The sequence below is a fragment of the Aphelocoma coerulescens genome, chromosome 3, assembly GCF_041296385.1.
Source record: "Aphelocoma coerulescens isolate FSJ_1873_10779 chromosome 3, UR_Acoe_1.0, whole genome shotgun sequence".
NCBI classification, from domain to species: Eukaryota; Metazoa; Chordata; class Aves; order Passeriformes; family Corvidae; genus Aphelocoma; species Aphelocoma coerulescens.
In genome coordinates, this window is record NC_091016.1 from 60,445,744 (window position 1) to 60,464,495 (window position 18,752).

At 38.6% G+C, this 18,752-nt stretch overlaps 1 protein-coding gene across 6 annotated transcripts in view; it reads left to right on the forward strand.

The window, feature by feature from the left end:
* ARFGEF3 (ARFGEF family member 3) overlaps positions 1-18,752 on the forward strand; it is a 90,414-nt gene that overhangs the window by 18,833 nt on the left and 52,829 nt on the right. For 4 of the 6 annotated variants that reach the window (XR_011149897.1, XM_069010491.1, XM_069010492.1 and 1 more), the window contains exons 4-6: positions 221-352; positions 14,569-14,637; positions 17,472-17,603. Coding sequence is in view for 5 of the 6 variants with exons in the window: in XM_069010491.1 (XP_068866592.1) it covers positions 221-352; positions 14,569-14,637; positions 17,472-17,603 (333 nt within the window). In the remaining variant the exon portion in view is untranslated. The remainder of the gene's footprint in view (positions 1-220; positions 353-14,568; positions 14,638-17,471; positions 17,604-18,752) is intronic. The other 2 variants (XM_069010494.1, XM_069010496.1) reach the window with 1 other exon arrangement.

Sequence of the window (18,752 nt, forward strand, 5' to 3'; positions counted from 1 at the left end):
GGAGAAGTGGGATGGGGAAAGATGATACCAGAATGGCAGCTGACATGACACAGATCTCCCAGTTTTGCTATTTTTCTTATATTTTATATTACTGGATTAATTTGAAATTTTTACCCAGAAAGCCTAACCACCCTAGTACCCAGTGCTAATAGGTTTAGTTGCAGTACTTTGCGGAGGCAGTTTTTGTCTCAACGTGTACATTGCCATTTTCTCTCTGCAGAAGCTGCTGTCTGATGAGAGGTTTGTATCCGTGGAAACAGACTCTGATGAGAAACAGTTGCTTAATCAGATGCTGAATGCTGTCAAAGTGACTCCTTCGCTCAATGAAGACCTGCAAGTTGAAGTGATGAAGGTTAGTGTTTCACACACATCAGTGCTTGCAACAAAGGCTGCATGATTGAATGCTGGGGTTAGCAAATAAATTAGCTGTTGCCTTAAAAATCTTCATTTTAGAACAGAATTTGATTCCCTTTTCCTGCTGGCAGATGTCACTTGTTTCCATTTCTATTTTGTGTTATCTTGGATTAAATAGGAGGCAGTTTACATTGAGAGTCAGGATACTGGTGGTTCCAGTTTTGGCAAACTTAAGCAGGACAATGAATTTCCTCCATGAGAGGGCACAGATAAATGACTTGTAGATTTGGAAGTTTGTTATTGAGCTTTAGTGGTCATGAGGTGCACACTTGTAATTTTGTATTGTGTGTGCATAGGTGTTTTGTAATTTGTTAGCCGTATTTTCTCTTTGTAAAACACTAATGGTGGGGCATGACTTGTTTAGGCACCAAAATGTCCCTGGACCAGTGCATAAGGGAAATTATTGTTTTGTATACTCTGTCAGAACTTCTAGAAATACTGTAGCATTCTCCTGTGTGCATGCTGGGAAGCTCAGCTGCCAGGAGGGGTACTGTTTCGGAGGGGAGGTGATGCCAAAATTCTTTGCCCTGTGATCGTGTTTGTTGTATGACTTAGAAGTCACCTTTTTATATCAGTTTTGGCAATACCTGTGTTATTTGTACAAAGCAAGATGGTGGTGGACAGTTTTCAGATGTTTGGGTAAACTTTGTGCTGCAGGGCTTGTTGTGCTATAGCTGATCATTGGTCAAAACCATTCTGGAACAAACCGTTTTGCACATTCGTTATACCTGGTACTGATTGATGTATTTGGATCTACTCCTTGACCGTCCTTTTCTTCTAAGTGCATAGATTAGTTATTTTGTTTCTTTCATGTGACATCTTTGGTCTAATGAATCCATGTTATCCACTCTGAAACTGCTTGGTACTAGCTGTACTCTTTGCCACTGGAGGTGACCACTTGGGTAGAATGTGCACACAGTGTCAGAATGTGCAGAGGGGTGAACCTAGCAACAAAAAAAGGGAGTAGTATTTGTGTGTATTTGTTACACACAAATTTTGTATTTGTAGTATTTGTTACCTGTTTTATGGGAGCAGGCTTCTGCCCCAGGCTTAACTGATGACACTCTGATCTGCATTCCTAACCCTGCATGCCTCCTTCTTGCCTTTGTCTTTACAGTGGGAAAGGGGAAGAGTTAAGTAGTTTCAGTACTGAACCAACAGGTCCCTCTTGGAATGCAGTAATTTTTTGCAAGTTGCTTTTTTTACATTCTTGAGTATTACAGATTCAGAATCTGCATGCACAGTTTCTTTGAAAGCCTTAACGTACATCTGCGAGGCGAAGCCCCCACACTAAGAATGTGATCACTGCATTTTGCTACAGCTCTGAGTAAATATCTTTTCAAGTTGTCTTGACATGTGAGAAGCAAAAAAAACCCTCAATAATTTCAAAACATCAAACCACAGAAAACCCAAGCCAAAACCTTGTATATATGTATGCTTTTTTTTTAAAGTAGAGAAACATGTTCAGTTCCAGTTTAAGCGCAAAAGAGAAAAGAGAACATAGTCTTAATTTTACTGAGTGAAATTTTGATGTGCAAATCATTTTCTGAGTGAAATGTGTGTATGGTAAAAATCAGGCTGCAACTTCCAACTTTACATTCTGAGAACAAAGCAAAATTATATTTTGATTTAAACATTTCAAGAGACCAGAGGGCCAAAACATATTGTAATCAGGACAGTTAAAACTCAGACACATTAGATCTGAGCCTTGCCTGACAATCAAATCAAGTAGACATCTCTTCAGATTGTAACCTGAAGGTTACAGATACCATTGCAACACTTGAAAATTTTGTTAGCTAACCCAGGCCTGATGAATGGCTAAATCCTCTGGGGGGAAGGAGGGAGGTTTCTAGCAGCTGGTCTCAGCAATGTGTTTATATTCCTGGATCTGCTAAAATGTGTCCTCAAAGCAGCAAATGACTGTACATTAGACTGTGTTACTCCATCTGGAGGAGATAAAATATGTCTTTATCTAGTGCAGATAGATATTAAACACTCCTGAGTGTGAGCAGGTTTGTGTGAAACTGTGTCAGCTGTGGTGCCAGCCTGGTTCTTTGTGACTCGCTGCACAGTTGCACCAGTCTCACAGGTATTAAGAATGCAACCATCAAAGATTACACAAAAGCTTTTAGTCATGCAAAATCAGTGTGAAAGTAGACATGCAGGAATACAGAATTCACTGTAAGTTGCTGGCGTGTAAGCTCCTAAATCACTTAAATGTGTTTGGTTTTTTTTTTTAATCCTATCCAAAATATCTCCTGTTGTTCTCAGTAAGAGTATACCAGAAATTCACACTCCACCTACTATCCAAAAAAATATTTTGAGCATTTATGTTAATGGATTTTTGTGACCCACCTGTATTACAGATGGAAGTGTGAAGGGATTTGATTAGCTGAGGAGAGCATTCTGTAAAGCTTTTTACATTCAGATGACTGCGTATTGGAATTGGCAGTGAAAAGAGGAACACAAGAAAGAGGTGTAAGGGCAGGTAGTTGCCTTGCTTTGCACACTTTTGGAGCCTGTCAAATATTATTGTGAAGGGCCATCCTTAGACAGGAATGGAATGAGTAGTTGTAATGGTTACTGTAAATAAATGGAGAGGAGAGCTAGCTGGATCTCTTCTGGAACTGAAAAAAGCAAACAGGTGGGGCCATTGTTGTAAAAATGGAAGGGCATTGACTAATGTATGTCTAGGTACCAAATCCTCCTGATTTTTAAGTGTGTCATGCCAGATTGGTGGATCACAAAACCAGCACTCTGACAGCATTCAGGCTTAAAAGCCAGGGCTGGGGACTGTGCTGGAGTGCATCCTGGGCAGCCAGGGAAGATTTATACTGCCTAAATGCAACTGTCAAATGAACTCAAAGCCTTCCCTCTCACATTATCTCTCTCTTCTGTGCTAGGTGAGGTACCTCTTATCTTTGCATAAACTTAGCTTGACTATCTGCTTCTTCTGAATGCCAGTTGGTGATTGCGTCTTTCTCTTCAGTGTTTCATGTAGAGTCATTACGTGGGGAAACTCTTCCCTTGAATTTCCAGAATAGAAGTGATACTCTGAAGTCCTTGTTTATTTTTCTTGTAGGACACCCTTATAATTGCTAAGCACTAGTTAATTCTTATGCCAACAGCACTTTTATGCCCAAAAAGGCAGTGGTCTTTTCAGTGAGGAGAGGGGAAAGGCTGTGGTTTCTCTTCGACATGAATGGGCAGAAATAGCAAACACAGGTGTACTAACTGGATTTGATTTCCCACATACCAAAGCAAGCTGTCTGGGGTATATAAATTTTGCTTTCAGTCTTGCATGGTTTTTAACTGCTGAGCCAAATATTTCTTGCAATATCTCAATTACTACCCACTCTGTGTATTCTCTGTATCTCTGATGTGTTTTATGGCAGAGATTTATTAGTATTTTCATGCTTGCGACTAAAGTGAAGTTATTTAGGTGCTTTAATTTATATTAAAAGATACTGAGAAACCAGATAATTCAGAAAATGTGACTAGAAGGAACAGTGTATCTGACACAAGGCCACTTTAGTATTCACATTTGCTGTTGTCATACTTTGCTATAAGACTGAAAAGCTTTGTAAAATATGTGTGTTACCAGTTTGTGTTTTTACTATGCTCAGCTGGCTGTATCAGTGGAAGGGAAGAACCACACAATCCTACAGTACCTTGCTGATGATTTTGTAATACATCAATAATTCAACTGCAGTTTCAAACAGAATAATTAAATATTTATACTTTTATATTTTCTTTAGAATATTCATATAGGAAGGAAGAGATACATTGATTGCTAATCAAATTCAATATTTTATCAGTGAGATACCAAAGTGACTCACTACTGTATTTCTACAGTTGAAGATGTATAGAAAAAATCAGAGGGACAGTAATTTAGCACTTTCCTTGGATGAACGTGGTCATGCAGTGGGGCTAGCTCAGAAGTGGGAAAAATTTTTCTGTGTGACATGGTGACATGGGGTCTCCACATGTTATAATTGAGTGCAATGGTGAAATGCAATGGTGAAATGCAAGGATATATATCACACTGAGGAGTGGGGACATTTTGTTGATGTTAAACACTAGACAAACAAGCTACAGATAGTCCCCTATCTGTATGTATCTGTATCTACAGATAGGGGACATGTTCTGAGTTGACGATTAATACACACTTTTGAGTTCAGTTGTGGAGTCAGGGGATCCTGGTTTTTTTCTTCCCCTTGTCTTGATGCTTTTAAATTCTGGCTTCAGATGTTTTTAAAACAGCTGAAATACTTCTGCTTTGTGCAGTTAAACCTTTGCTTGGAGGAGCACATAAAGTATTGACAGAAGCACTGTCAAATATAGTCAGATCAGCAGTGGAAAAGGAAACTAGGAAACTAATCTATAGCTGAACCTCTGGATTGCAGTCCCTTCAAACTTCAACAGTTCTGTGATTTTTACTTTCTCTTTTTGAGTTTTTGGTAACTTTTCATCACTAGCCCTGACCCTAAAGTGCTATCCCTCCAGGAAGGGCTCCTGAAAGAACTAGAATTAGGCTTTCAGTGTAGCTGTGCCACTGAAGCAGCTGAAACCAAACATTAAGGAAGTGGAAAGTGTGGAAGGAATCCTAAACAGCAGAGACACCTGTTTTCTTTTTTTTCCCTTTTTTTTCTTTTTCCTTTTTTCTCATACATATTATAGTCACTTTCATTTATGTGTTGACCACCTTCTTAATAATGCAATACTTCTATCTACCTGTGATAATATTATTCTCAGATAACAATAAAAAATGTTTAATGAAGAATTGCAAATTACTGGAGTTCTCACACAGAAACAAATTCTCCAGATAAACCAGATACACAGAAACAAGTCCTCCAGATGAACTAGATACACTGTAATATAATGTGTACTGAAGTAAGAAAGTTGCCGTTAGGACAAAGGTATGATTGATCACGTGAAATTTCCCTTTCTGCTGCATCCTTTTGTTTTCATCAGTCACAGAGACAGCCTTGTCATATAATTCAGTGCTTATCAGTTCAATCTGTGCCCAGATGTCCCGAAAAATTTAGAGCTTGCAGGACAGAAATTTTCAAGCAAGAAAGAGAATAATGACCTCTCATGAAAAAAACTCAATTTTTGGATTGGTGTTTTTTCAAATACTTGTTCTTTATTTCACTGTTCTAATTAATGGTGTTATGATATGTTGTGATATGATATATACTGTGTTTCTGTCAGTGAAGATCCCAAGCTTTGTTTCTTATTACCTCTGAGAAGACTTCACACAGTTGAGTTGCAGCTACTTTACTTGTGGTGGTTTTTGAAGAGATTTGAGGATTGCTTTGAAACCAAAAAATAATCTTCCAAAGTGGCTTTAGTGGGAAGACTCTTCTAGTTCCCATTATTTACCTATTATCCATGGCAAACAGCAGTTTCATTTAGGACAGATTAGTTTATTCTCAGTGACTCCAACTTGCATTTGTTAGTGGATTAGGTGTATTTCTCGCTGATGGGCAAATTTTTTATTATTTTTTTTCTGTAGGCTTTCAGTGAGGAGCCAGCCAGAAGTCTTTTTAATCTGTGAACAAGGTTTAATGAACCCTTGCTAAATCTGCTGTGTCAAGGCAATCTTTTCTTTTTGTCGTTTCACTGATCCATTAATACAGCATTTGGAAACTCTCCAGTAATAATAGTAGACAGCTCTTTTTGTGATTTCACTTTTCATTCTGGATATATTCAGAACTGAAACCTGACTTAGAGTTCTGTGGTGAAAGTTTGTGTAAGGACAGACTGTCTTTAGGTTGGACAGACTGTCTTTAGCAACTTACCAACTGTTCTTTCCAAGATTGCTACCATAATGTTTTAAAGTTGCAAAGTGATTCTTTGAGTGCTAACAGTCATCTCTTAGTTTTTATTAATTTATATTCTGTAGTAACTAATTAAATTGATAGGGTTCCAGTTACGGTGTCAAATTAGTCACTTGAGAAGGTCACTACTGAAAGTCCACATGAAGTAGGAGAAAGTTTAGCAACATTTTTTTTTTTTTTTGGCCTCAGTTTCTATAACAAATTATAGTTGACCTGTTTTAGGTTCTGTACAACCATGTTGTTACAGGTTCAGGGAGGTAGTCCTGATCTGGTGCAAATATTGAATGAAGCCGGACTGTACTTGACCAACCAAGCAAAACTTATGGTTAACTATTTCAGAAAACTTGTCAGGAACTTTGTTGCTGCTGAGCAGGTCTTTGGCCCTCCAAGACAAAGAACAACTTACGTGTTTGAGAAGTGGCTCCAAAGTGTTTGATCCAAAATGTTGACGTAACACAACTGTACAATCCCAGTCTCAGTGAAAGACTGTATTCTAGACCATTTTCTGGAATATTAATAAATGAGATAATCACTCATAAGCTCTCACAGATACATATCTTCTCATTGTTTTAAGATTAATATTTATGACATCTATTTTTCCACATACAATGTGGTTATGCTTAATAGAATATAATTTGCAACTGTTCTGCTTTGTCTTGAACTGTAAAATCAAATGGAGGACTAAAACAACTTGGATTTAAAGGTATATGTAAACTGTGTTATTCCCTGCCCCTTTGAGGCACAGCATATATAATAGTTTCATATAGAAATAAAGACAGTGATTTAAGTGCCCATTAAAAAGAAGAATTCATTGATGCAACAGTAAAAATATAACTGCTCAGTGGTGATGGAGAGGAGAGACTTCATTATCAGGATGGGAAACAGCAACCCAATTGGTGATACTTGCTGTTTATGCATTTTAATTAATATAGAGTTTGAGAACAAGTGACCATTTTTCCCTCTCAGCATATTTTATGCACTGCATTGTTGCAAACATTTTTCAATATCCCTTGCAATATAAATTGCAGTCCAGTCATCTTCTGAGCAGAGACAGACCATGCTTCGAGTAAACTAAAAATAATAGCAATGATTCAACTTCAATTGCATGCTTCAATTCAGAACTGGTTTAAAATTTATATTAATAAGAAAAAAATTTAAAATGCTGAGGAATTGTAGAAGAAAAGTTTTGCCTGAATGTGCATTAGTTCTTGTAATAGTGGTTCCTGTTATGAGCTCTCATAAGCAATAACTGCTTTTTGTCCAGTCCATAATTCAGAGGTGTGTTAGCATCTGCTCTGTTAAAGAGGGGGTTCTATAAAGACTTGCACAGTATCATGCAAATAAGATTCTTTTCTAAAATTGGTCCTGCTGAGAAATGCTACATAGAGTTCTTAGTGCTTAGCTTTTTCATAAGATAACTTTTTGTAATGTAGGCCAACTACAAATCCAGACTCTCTTGGGTTTGCTTGTCTCATTTTACTTCTTTCTGGTTATTTTTAAAAGTCACTTTATTCATGTGCTTAGTTATAAGTAACCAGGTTAATTCCAATGGATTGAGTGACCTACCTTGTGTGCTACAAGATAAGATCATCCTTTCCTGAGTTAATTAGAACTATGGTAAATGCCCAGTACTGTGATTAAAGAACTCCCCTGGTTCTTAGGTGCTTGGTCATTGTAGCCAAAACCAGTTTGGAATTAAATAGCTGAGCTTTCTCCTTAAGGGATACAAAAGAATGACAATGGTGATGGCCTGAATGTGGCCAGATGGATGCTGGATGAGAACTGCCTAAACCAGTCAGTAGTGAACACAGTATCTCAAAAATCAAACCTCTTTCCAGGATCCATGGCCTTTCCTCACTAACTTTCTGTGCTTGAATGCTATCCCTGAATAACCTCTGTGGGTTTGGTCAGACGTGTAATTTCAAAAATCTAAGCAGAGGGGTTGGTCAGCTTAAAAGATTTGCAGGACAGAAAAGTAGACTTAGTTTGTTGCCTGAAGAAAATCGAATGCAAAAATTTTAGCTGTCTCAGAGCTGTGATGCTATGAAGGTGTTTTCAGATGGAGAACATGCTCATTCTGTCACATTGGAACTGTCACATTTGGTGTGGCATAATCAAAACCGTTGGCATCAGCCAAAAAGTAGCAAGTCCCTAGCTCTGGAAAGTGTAATTTCACACCTGTCCAGTGTGGAAGTACAAGTTCTTACAGACTTTTTTTATTCTTAGACACATACCAAGAACCTGGAGTTCGTTTAACCATTAAGAAAACGAATTGCAAAGACATTGTATCGTCACAACCCCAAATATAGAATCCCTTTAACTTTCATATATTGCCTTTGAGTCTTTTGCCTGCTGCCGCACATGAGTGCTTACTGGTGGTGACAGTGCCAAGTTCTGCCAGCCAAACTGGCCACACAGCAGTGGCATGAAAGGGTCACTTGCCATAGCTTTTGCATGCGATAATACCCGTACTGCAGGTGTGGCACAGCTGTGCACAGATGCACCCAGTGTAGACCTTCTCTGCTTATGAGCATTCCATGATCAGGGCCACTGCTACCATAGCTGGTAGGGTCCTGGGGGCAGCTGAGGAGAGAACTTGTGTCCCAATAAGCTGTTCTGACACTGCCAACCATCTCTGTGGGTCATCTACCCTGGAGCTCCTCACATCTCTTGTAAGAGAGGAAAAAGATACGGAAACTATATGTGACATAGTGGTTGGTGATGCAACCACAAAACCAGCTTATCTGGCTTTTTAATATCACTTTTCTGGATGCAGGTCAGGATATGGTCTGGGATAGGGCGAAGTCCTCTGACAGGTCAGACAGCCTGTGGGATACCACTTCTTAGGTTGTGTTCAGGCTAACTTCTTGCCAATTAATCTAGAAACTTGAAACAGTAATTTTAAATCAGCTGTTGTAAAGTACATTGCCATGCAGAACACTTCCCTGTTATAGTTTTGCATTATCTGAGAGCAAGGGAGTTATCTTTCCTCTCCCCTGCCAAAAAAATTCTCTTGTTGTCAAGAATAAATGTCAAAATTTTCCACCCAGGGGAGATACCAGTTCTTTTTTTGCTTGACAGCTCTGGTTCTACTTACATCCATGTGTTGACATCCTTCTGAATCATTTTGGTAACTGATGCATGAAACTTCATTTTTATTTGAGAACTCTTTAAATTTTTTGTTGGTATTTTTTCAGTTTGGTATTTGTGCTTTTTCACTTTTGTTTTACTCAGATTTGTGTATTATAATTTGTGAAGTAATGCAGTATACCTAAATAGGATGTAACCTTTGAAGGGGAAATTGTCATCCTAGTATTGCTATTCAGCCTTTTTCTTTATTTTTCCCTGCCTTTGATTGTTAAAATTCTAAAGACAAAAGCCCCTGTCAGAGTGTTGAGAAAAACTGTTAAGCATCTATTAAGCTTTGAATAATTTCTTTCCCTTCTACAACTGTACTGCATAAGCAGACATTTCACTTGGTTTCATACCACCATAAACAGTGTTCAGCAGCAGTTCTGTTTTAATCCAGTGAACTAAATGGGCATTGTCTTCTCGGAGCACTCAGCCTGTCATTACTGATGATGTGTAAGGTTCTCCTGTACCAGATACAGTCCTTAAGTCTGAAGCCCTGGTGCATTCATAATGCTGAGCAGCATTTATGGGTTTACTAATTCATAGCAGACACACTCTCCTCTGTCTCCATAATTAAAATCTGCTGTTTGGTACAGTGACCCATGGTACAGTGTACATGACTTCATTAGTGCTTTTTGTTTCTCTTGCCCTTGTTTCCCTTCAAGGCCAAAGAGTGCGACATGAGCAGGTTACCAGTTATTCTGACAAATAGGAGGACACCTCCTGTCCAAACTATTTTGCAGAAATATTGGATGACTTTAAATGTCAAACTACTGAATGAGGTAGAGGGCTGTCCTTCCTTGTCTTCTGTCAGTGTTTTCCTCCAAGGGGCGGGATTTGAGAATCATCTGAGCGTACATTGCATCCAGGTTTACAAGCCTGCAAGTAAAGGAAGTCAGGAAAGGCTTCTTTTACAAATCCCGCAAAGGGATTAGAGGTGGCTGAAAAATTGTTTTGTTTGTAAATTGTAAAGTTTTGAACCTTTTTTCTCTTTCTTGGGGGTACTGCTTGCTTTCTTACACACTGTGTTTATTTGATGTGCCTCCACCGTAAGTTCTTCAATGTGAGAGTTGCTTTCTACTACAGACATGTACTAAGCACTTGCAGAACTTGGCCAGCAATGCTAGGCAGCCGTACAATCTAAAAACATTCCCTCTTTTTTCCTCTTCAAGAGGTCATAGAATGGTTTGGGTTGAAAGGGACCTTAAGGTTCATCTACTTCCAATGCCCCTACCATGGACAGGGACACCTTCCTCAGACTAGGTTGTTCAAAGCCCCATCCAACCTGGCCTGGAATAGTCTCTTAAAGTATGGAATCACACAGAGTCACAGAACAGGTAAGGTTGGAAGGGACCACAGTGGTCATCTTGTCCAACCTCCCTGCTCAAGCAGGGTCATCCTAGAGCACATGGCGCAGGATGGATAGATGTTGTGATGTCAGTTTAATTACATTGCACTTCAAATCCTGTACATTTTGTTTTAATTGACCTTCATTGTGGCATCAGAAGCAGATTTTTTTTGTTTGTTTCTACTTACTGTGAAAACTACCCAGGTGTGTGCTCTTATACTACATTTGGGACTGTATCCTGGGACTCCAGGGAGTAGGAATTACACTTGTTGTTCCATGACAGTCAGAACTCCACAGTAATTAAAATAAATACTTTTATTACAAATAAATCATTTATGGAAATGTGATCTCGTCAGACATTTGCAAGAAAATGCTATCCAATTAAAAAATCCTGAAACTTGTATGACTTTGAAACTACCTCTACAGTCATATAAGTTCCTTCTTAAAAAAAAAAAGAGTCCATACCAATCAGTAAAAGCTGATTTTCAATTTTGTTTTTTTACTGGAATTGCTTTCTAGTTATTAGAAACTGCTTTGTAGTTTTGTTTTTGCTTTTCCTACCAGTGCTTCCAAAAAGAAAATGTCATTGCCCAAGAAAGCCTCTACCTTTCTTTTCTTTATTTTTTTAAATACAGATTGTTTGAGTTAGTGTCATGAGTTGTTAAGCAGCCTATGGGGATATCCTGTCTGGAGACTCAGTGTTTTCAGTGGATCTGAATGATTAAGTTTGGTTTTGTTTGGTTGGTTTTAATCCCATTTTTCATCCAGTAATTTAAAAGAGGAGCCTGCTGTCTTCCTGTTTGTTCCACATAAATGGGAAAACATGCAAGTTAAGTGTTTGGATCATTGCCAAGACTGTAAATGAGCCCTACAGCAGCGCTGATGGAAATCATAGCTGAGAGTAGTCTTGTGTATTGGTCAGAGATGGTGTTTCAGAACATGCAAATGATTTGTGAGGGAAGGTGGAGCAGTGGAGTAAGGCAAGAATATACTGGCCGATAACTTGTGCTTCTCTCATTTGACTGCATCAGATTGTATGCCCTTTCTCTAGCTAGTGGGTTCCCAGATCTTATTTTTTACAAACAGTAGCAGTCAAAACTTAGCAGTCTTCTGCTGAAATTCTCTATTGCTTCATAGCAAGGTTTTGATCATCACTTCCTTACTGAACTTGATCACTGATGTTTCTGTCATTCATTTTACATGCAGGTTTTTGGCATTTGTGACAGAAAGGAATATATATATACACGTATATATATGCACTAACTTTTCACAGTTCAGCTCTATAAAAGAGGGAAATTTAAAAAAAAAAAAGAGGGGAAGAAAGATATTTTGAAGAGCAAAGGCTTAAAAGAATGCCTGAACTGCCGTGTCCTTCCATGCATTGTAGTGTACTGGCATCTGGGTTTTGATCTGTAGAAAGCATTAGATAGTAACACATCCTATAAAGCCAAGATGGGACAAGAGAGCAGAAAATCACATGAAGTAAATAAGGTTTTACAAGAAGGGAAAATCAGGACACACAAACTACTGAATAGGATTAGTCATGGATGTCCATCACAGCTCTTAGCGTGGTAAGAAGAGATTTGACAGTAGGAGGTAACAGTTGTCTGTCTCTGCGTTTAGGAACTGTGTTCTACACCTTTGTTTAACTCAGCAGTGTCTGGACAGTACAAATCAGTTTTTCCTTAAGTACTGAATATATATTTTTAGCCAGTTGCTGGGCTCTCACAGCTATTAGAAATGTCAATAAAATTTCAGGGTAATTAATAGTTGAGAAACTGAGGCTCAACAGCTGACTGTGAGGCTGGCCAGTAGCTTAGAATCCAGTTAGTGCTCAACAAAATTGTTTAACTTCAAAGTTTTAAATTTTGCACATATGGACTGAGCAGCAGATGGAGGTATCAGCCCTTAAAGCTTACCTACTTACTAGCCAAATGAGATTATTGAGAGTTTTTATAATTGACTGTTCACTTTTCTGTTGTTCTGTAGAATTTGCTCTGTGGACAGGAAGAGAGGTACCACAGTTCACTTTCACTGGCACTTGTGCATGTACCAATAAATGTTATGGATTGCAGAGAAATTTGTGGAGTTCCTATCAAGAAATACAAAGTACAGCGTTCTTAATCATTTGCGGTTAGAATTAGATTGCTTTCTCTGGCAAGTTCAAGTGCTGTGTAGCTTGTATATCTCCTTGTAATACTGAGTTGGGCTGTGTAACACTTTTAAGATAAGAAAATCCATTTTGTCCATTTCGAAGAAAAGAGAAACCATGCAGAAGGAACTTGGCTCAGAAACGTTGCTTTGCTCTAAAGATAAATGCTAAATATCTAAAAAAGAGTTTCTAGTGCAGGACTATTGTAATTCATAAGAGTAGCGTGCCCTTTTTGGTTGTCACTTCCTCCAGTATTTATCCACATTATTCAACCTCTATTTATGAAGGACTGAGAGTCAAGGCAAGATAACATATGCAGAAAACTGTAAAATTGCCATTACACAATGGTTTACTTGGAACACTTTTTGTAGTAATATCATCTTCTGTAAGCACAGATCAAGCTTCTGATTGGTATTTTATTTATAAAACAAAAATGCAAACAAACAAACAGAAAACCCTACAGCCTTGGAGTAAGGTGTAACATCCTGTAGTGAAATACAGTTTTTCTGCTGAGAAAAACATTTGTAAAGGTGCAGTGCATTTCAGTGTATAGAAACTTTTCAGTGTGAATCTCAAAATGCAAAACAGTTTATTTATGTCCTCCTTCAGGAAGATGTCACACTCACCTGTGGACAGACTCTTCTATACTTTGCCTCTAGTTAACACCCACTAATGTTGACTTCTCTGATGGCCCAGATTTCCTTGTGAAGCAGAGAACGGCAGTTCTGAGTAGGGCTGAGAAGTTGTAGGGACCAATACATAAATGTTAATGTGATTGATATTTGCAATTGTGATTGTTGGTACACTTATCCCAAGAAACTCATACTATTTCAGACCAAGCAAAACATAAATTCTGGTACTGGAGGAATTTTATGCTTTGAAGGACAGAAAGCAGTAGCTGAGACTCTGTCTTCTGTGAGGCAGGAGAGATTGGAAAGGAAGATAGGAGGGAGGGAGGACATCTCCAGGTATGAAAGGCATCACACCACAGTTCCTCTCACCACATTGCCCCACTCATCCATTTGCCCTGGTGGTTTGCATCACATTGTCACTCCCCTTCTCTTCAACTGGACTTTTATCAACCCAATTGGGTTGAATTGGGCTTTTAGTCTCTTACTTCTCCTGCTGAATTCAGGACAGGACAAGCCTCCCTTCATGGACTGGGGTTTATGGATTGGTTTTTATTCATTATCAAGTGACTGTAATACACTTACTGGAAATATCCTATGCTGGGAAATCCTCATGTCATGCAGTAATTAATGGCTTGTTTCACTTAATACCTATCTGTGCCACTTAAGTAATAAGTTGTATTGTATGCATTTTTCCTTCCTCTTCTGTTATGTTGATAGAAATGAATGCAAGGACTGATTATAAACCGTGCAAAGCTTGTGGCTAAAATATGAATAGAGGTCCAAGGCCAGAGTTGATCACTGGATTGTCTTGCTTTTGGCGGTCATATGTAGGAGACAGCAATAAGTAATCCATTGGGTGGTGCCTCTAGGGCCAACAGATGTGGCTTCTCAGGAGGATCTCCTCTATCCCAGTAACACACGGTGCTAAGAAGCTTCTGATGCTGTTCTAAGAATTGGAAGGAGATGTGGTTAGAAGCACATGGGTGGGAAAAAGACTCAATAATGATTGAAACTTAATTTTTTTCATTTCCTCTCTTTTGATGCAAGGTCTTGCTCTGTATAACATATACCTCTACCTTTGAGCTGAATGGGAGTTCGGTGTTGAAGATTGCTGAGGTAAGTGCTTCTGTTATACCACAGCTTGTGTCACTTAACCTTTCCCCGCTGCCTAGAGTGTGTCTTCCATATGTAACCTGAAACTGAACTAGTCTAAAACACATCTACTATCTTTAGGACTGATATTACCTTATGTCTATTGTTAAGAAATAGTTGCAAGTTGGGCAGGTTTGGGCTTGCATGGGAAGGCACTCTTGGAAGCTGACTGATGATTGTATATTACAGCATTGCACATTTACTACTCCTCATATTTACTTTATTTTGCTTTTTTGCAGTAGAAAGGTTTTCTTGAGTTCTTTATAAAACATCACTGTGCTGATTTCTTACTGGTTGCAAGTCATTCACTAATGAAGTGTCCTCAAGAGAAGCGTATAAGCCATAGTGTGCCATGTTAGCACAAGTGCCTCAATGTTCCTTGTGTGTATCACTTTCCTGACACATCAAAGTAAAACATTTATTATGCATCTAGATCCATTAGGCTATTAGTCACTCTATTCCCTCTATTCCATTAGATTTTAGTATGAATTAAATTGGAAGGGAGCTTTGGTTGTAGAAAAACATACCTGCAGGCATATTAAGTGAGCCTTTTTTAGGTGGGTGATAGTTTTAATACACTCTGTTGCCAGCCATGGGACTGTTTGTTCAGGTTAGAGAAGATGCACAGGAACACTTAATCCTCCTGTGCAACACACATTCTGCTGTGTGCAGAATCTATTATAAAATTACACTGTTATCATGGTATGGGCAGAGCTAATGTCTGTGAAGGAATGTAAATATTATTTATATGTCCTACACTCCCAAGTGTCTGTAGACATTTAGAGACGTGTGCCTTCTCATTTTTTTGGTATTTGGCATGGGGGTTTTTGTAAAAAAAAAAAAATCCCGTGTGAAAATAGCTTACTTTAGCTGGAAGTTACAGTATTTTCCGAGTTTAAGAATAAAACTGACCTTGTGTTATCTTATTGGAAGCTGAGAAAGGAGTTGTAGGGATAACAGGGAACCAAAGAAAACTACCTCCATTTTGTAAAAAATGAGTTTTAAAAGGCAAAGATACAACATAAATAGTTCATGTATATAATATATACAAGATTAAAAAAATAGAGTAATCATTCTAGATTAGCACAGCTTAGATTTTGGTTTCTCTTGTGTTAGGTGAGACCATAAGGTGTGGGCTATTTTTGGAGGTCTTCGTAAGCCCCATCTGTAGATGCTGCAGCAAGGATGAACTGAATGCTACTTAAAGCAAGCCACAATCTTTAGATTTCTACTAAACCCTCTTTATGTCAGTGTTGCACACTGAAAAAAATACAGATAATTTCCCCTACTGCAGTTTTTCTCACATATTCTCACAGACTTCCTAACTTGCCAGGCAAAAGCTGATGAATTCAGCTTAGTGCATCTCTTTGCTGTAGGTAAAGACCTCTAGATTAAACAAAGTACTTGCTGGCAAAAGTATTTGATGACTCTAAACCCTTCAGCTTTCAATCTATAAGAGCATTACCTAAGACTAGGGGGAAATGGTCAATCAGTCATGGTCTGTATGCTATAAACTGTAGAAATAATCAGAAATAATATTTTCTATTCTCTCTCTAAACAGCAGGGTTGTTATTCATCAAAAGCATTCTGAAAAATGGTAGTTGTCTTTCACAGATTGATGTGAAACTGCTGTTCTTGGTAGTTGCACTTCACTTTCATTCTCAGAAGACTAACCTGGTTTTAAAAAACTTTGCTAGTGTACTGATACAAATTAGGACAATGAGAGTTCTTGTCTTTTATGGTGAGCAAGACTCTAATGCATGATGAGATGTGCCGGCAAAGCAAACAAAACTCATTTCCGTCAGTGAAAGCAGTGTCCGTGAAGGAATGTAAATATTTACACGTCCTACACTCCCAAGTGTCTGTAGACGTTTAGAGACATGTTCCTTCTCATTTTTTGGTGTTTTGGTACACACCCAGTATTACAAGCAGTAATACTGAGTGTGTGCTTGCTTCTGTTAGGAGTGTTTGGGGATAGTTATTTTCTCCACGCTTCTTGAGAAAATACTAGGCCTCAGAGAATGCCTAGGTCTTCCTAAATAGCAAATCCTACCAGGCATGTACATGCTTCCCCAGGTTCCTCCTGCCCCGGCTTTAGGTAAGGGAAAGACTTTAACAGCTGGAATCACTATGCCTTTGTATCTGAATCATCCAATGTATAAGCAGTAGGAAACAGAAAATCATTTCTCAGTTCAGCATTTGGTTAACCTTCTGACTTGCTTTAAGGGAAAGGTGGCAGAGGGGAGCTTTCTGTTCCAGTGCCCATTCTATTTAACATTTCTTTCCATGTTGGTCCGTTACTTTTCCTACCCTGCACTCTGTAGCAAGTAGAGCCACTCCACTTTCCAGGATTGGAAAGGTGCTGCCTTTGTTACTGGTAGAACTCCTTGAGGATTATCTCTGACAAAGAAAGCTACAGTCTGGCCATTTTGCACTGCCCGAGCATTTGCAATTCATGTGTACAAAACAGTGGCACTCCAAATCTTTCTGAACCTTATCAGCTTCAAATTAAGGAAGCATCCAACATGAAGAGTATTATAATTTGTGGCCTAAGTATTTATTAATAGTATTGAAAATTAATTAATAATAGTATTGAAAATAGATTAACAGTATTAAAAATAGACTAAATCTTCCCCTGTGCACCTTCCCATGCTTGCCTAGACACTTGCAAGAAAATTTAGTTGATGCTGTTGCTTGTTTTTATGTGTGTGCTTGTTGCTCCAATGTGTCTTTTGGAGGTTTATTTTGATTGACTCCGTTGTGTTTCATTAGCTAACCCTTCTGTGTTTTGCTCTTAGTTGTGTTTTGCATGCCATAGAGCTGGAAGTCCCCGAATGCATGAAATGATCAAAATGTCCATTGCTCACCTCTTTGGAGCCCTGAGCTCTCGCATTTTTACTGCTGCTTCTTCATCAGTGGCTTTTCAAAAGGTACCTTGCCCAGCCATTTAGAACACAGACCTTCTGTAAGATTGGAACTCAAGTGGACAGTATTGTTGCTTATGAGCTTGCATGAGGAGGGGAGAGAATAAGGAGGTACCAACCATGCTCTTTCCAGAAAGTCAGCCTACCTCTAAGAATGGTATTCCATTAATTAATTCAGGTACTCTAGAAAAAGGCTTACTGCTCAAAAAGAATGATCTCCACAGCACTGGAATGGTTTGGCCTCTGTGAAGGGCTGTATGTGGTTAGCAGGCTTTTAGGGTTATTTGTCTGCTGGAGTTCAAGTGATAGCTGAATGACGGGCAGAGTTGGTCCAGACCAACTTACAAGAACATCTGCATCACTGACTGATTGATAGCTTGGTTTCATTTCAGTGGCAGTTAAAAAGAATCAGGAGTCTTGTTTGTGTGCCTGTGGCCATATTGATTAGAGTGTGTAATCAGATCGCTTTAATTTTTCCCTCTTAAAATCTCATCCTCATTAGGGAACTATAAAATTACTTTACATCATGTAATATCCTTCTCATTCAAAAATGTACACCAGGTGCATTTATGTATACTTCTGATGCATATAATTTATACTGTATATTTATATTTTTAATAATTTTTTCAAAGATAGTTCAATTTGTATTTACAGTTCTTACTAGCTATATATCTAAACAGTGGCAGAATGAAACCACTAAAACTGAAAAATATAAAAGTATGTGAGCAATCGTTTACTTTTTTTTTCTTTTTTGGTTGGTTGCTTGGTTTGGATTTTGGGAATTCTTCTTGTGGTCATAGTGAATGATAAAGCTTGGTGTAGGACAAAGGACCAAAACTGCTTCCTCAGGAAGACTGTATTGTACAGTTCTGTCACAAACCCACGCAGCTCCATCAAGACGTTTATCTACTTAGTAGTTACTGTGCAGTGCGCTTACAATGTTTGCTCCAGTTACAGAGACCCAACACCTCTCACAAAGTATCTGATGAAGGATAGAAACTGCACTTTCCAGTGTGCTGTCCACAGGATCCTAGCTGTGTAGCACTTTGGCAGCCATTTGTGCTGGGGCAAAGGTCAAGCACCACTCTGGGCACCGCACATTGACAGAAAACTGCCACCAGCTGGGCATGGAGTTGGGGTGATCCATCAGTGTTC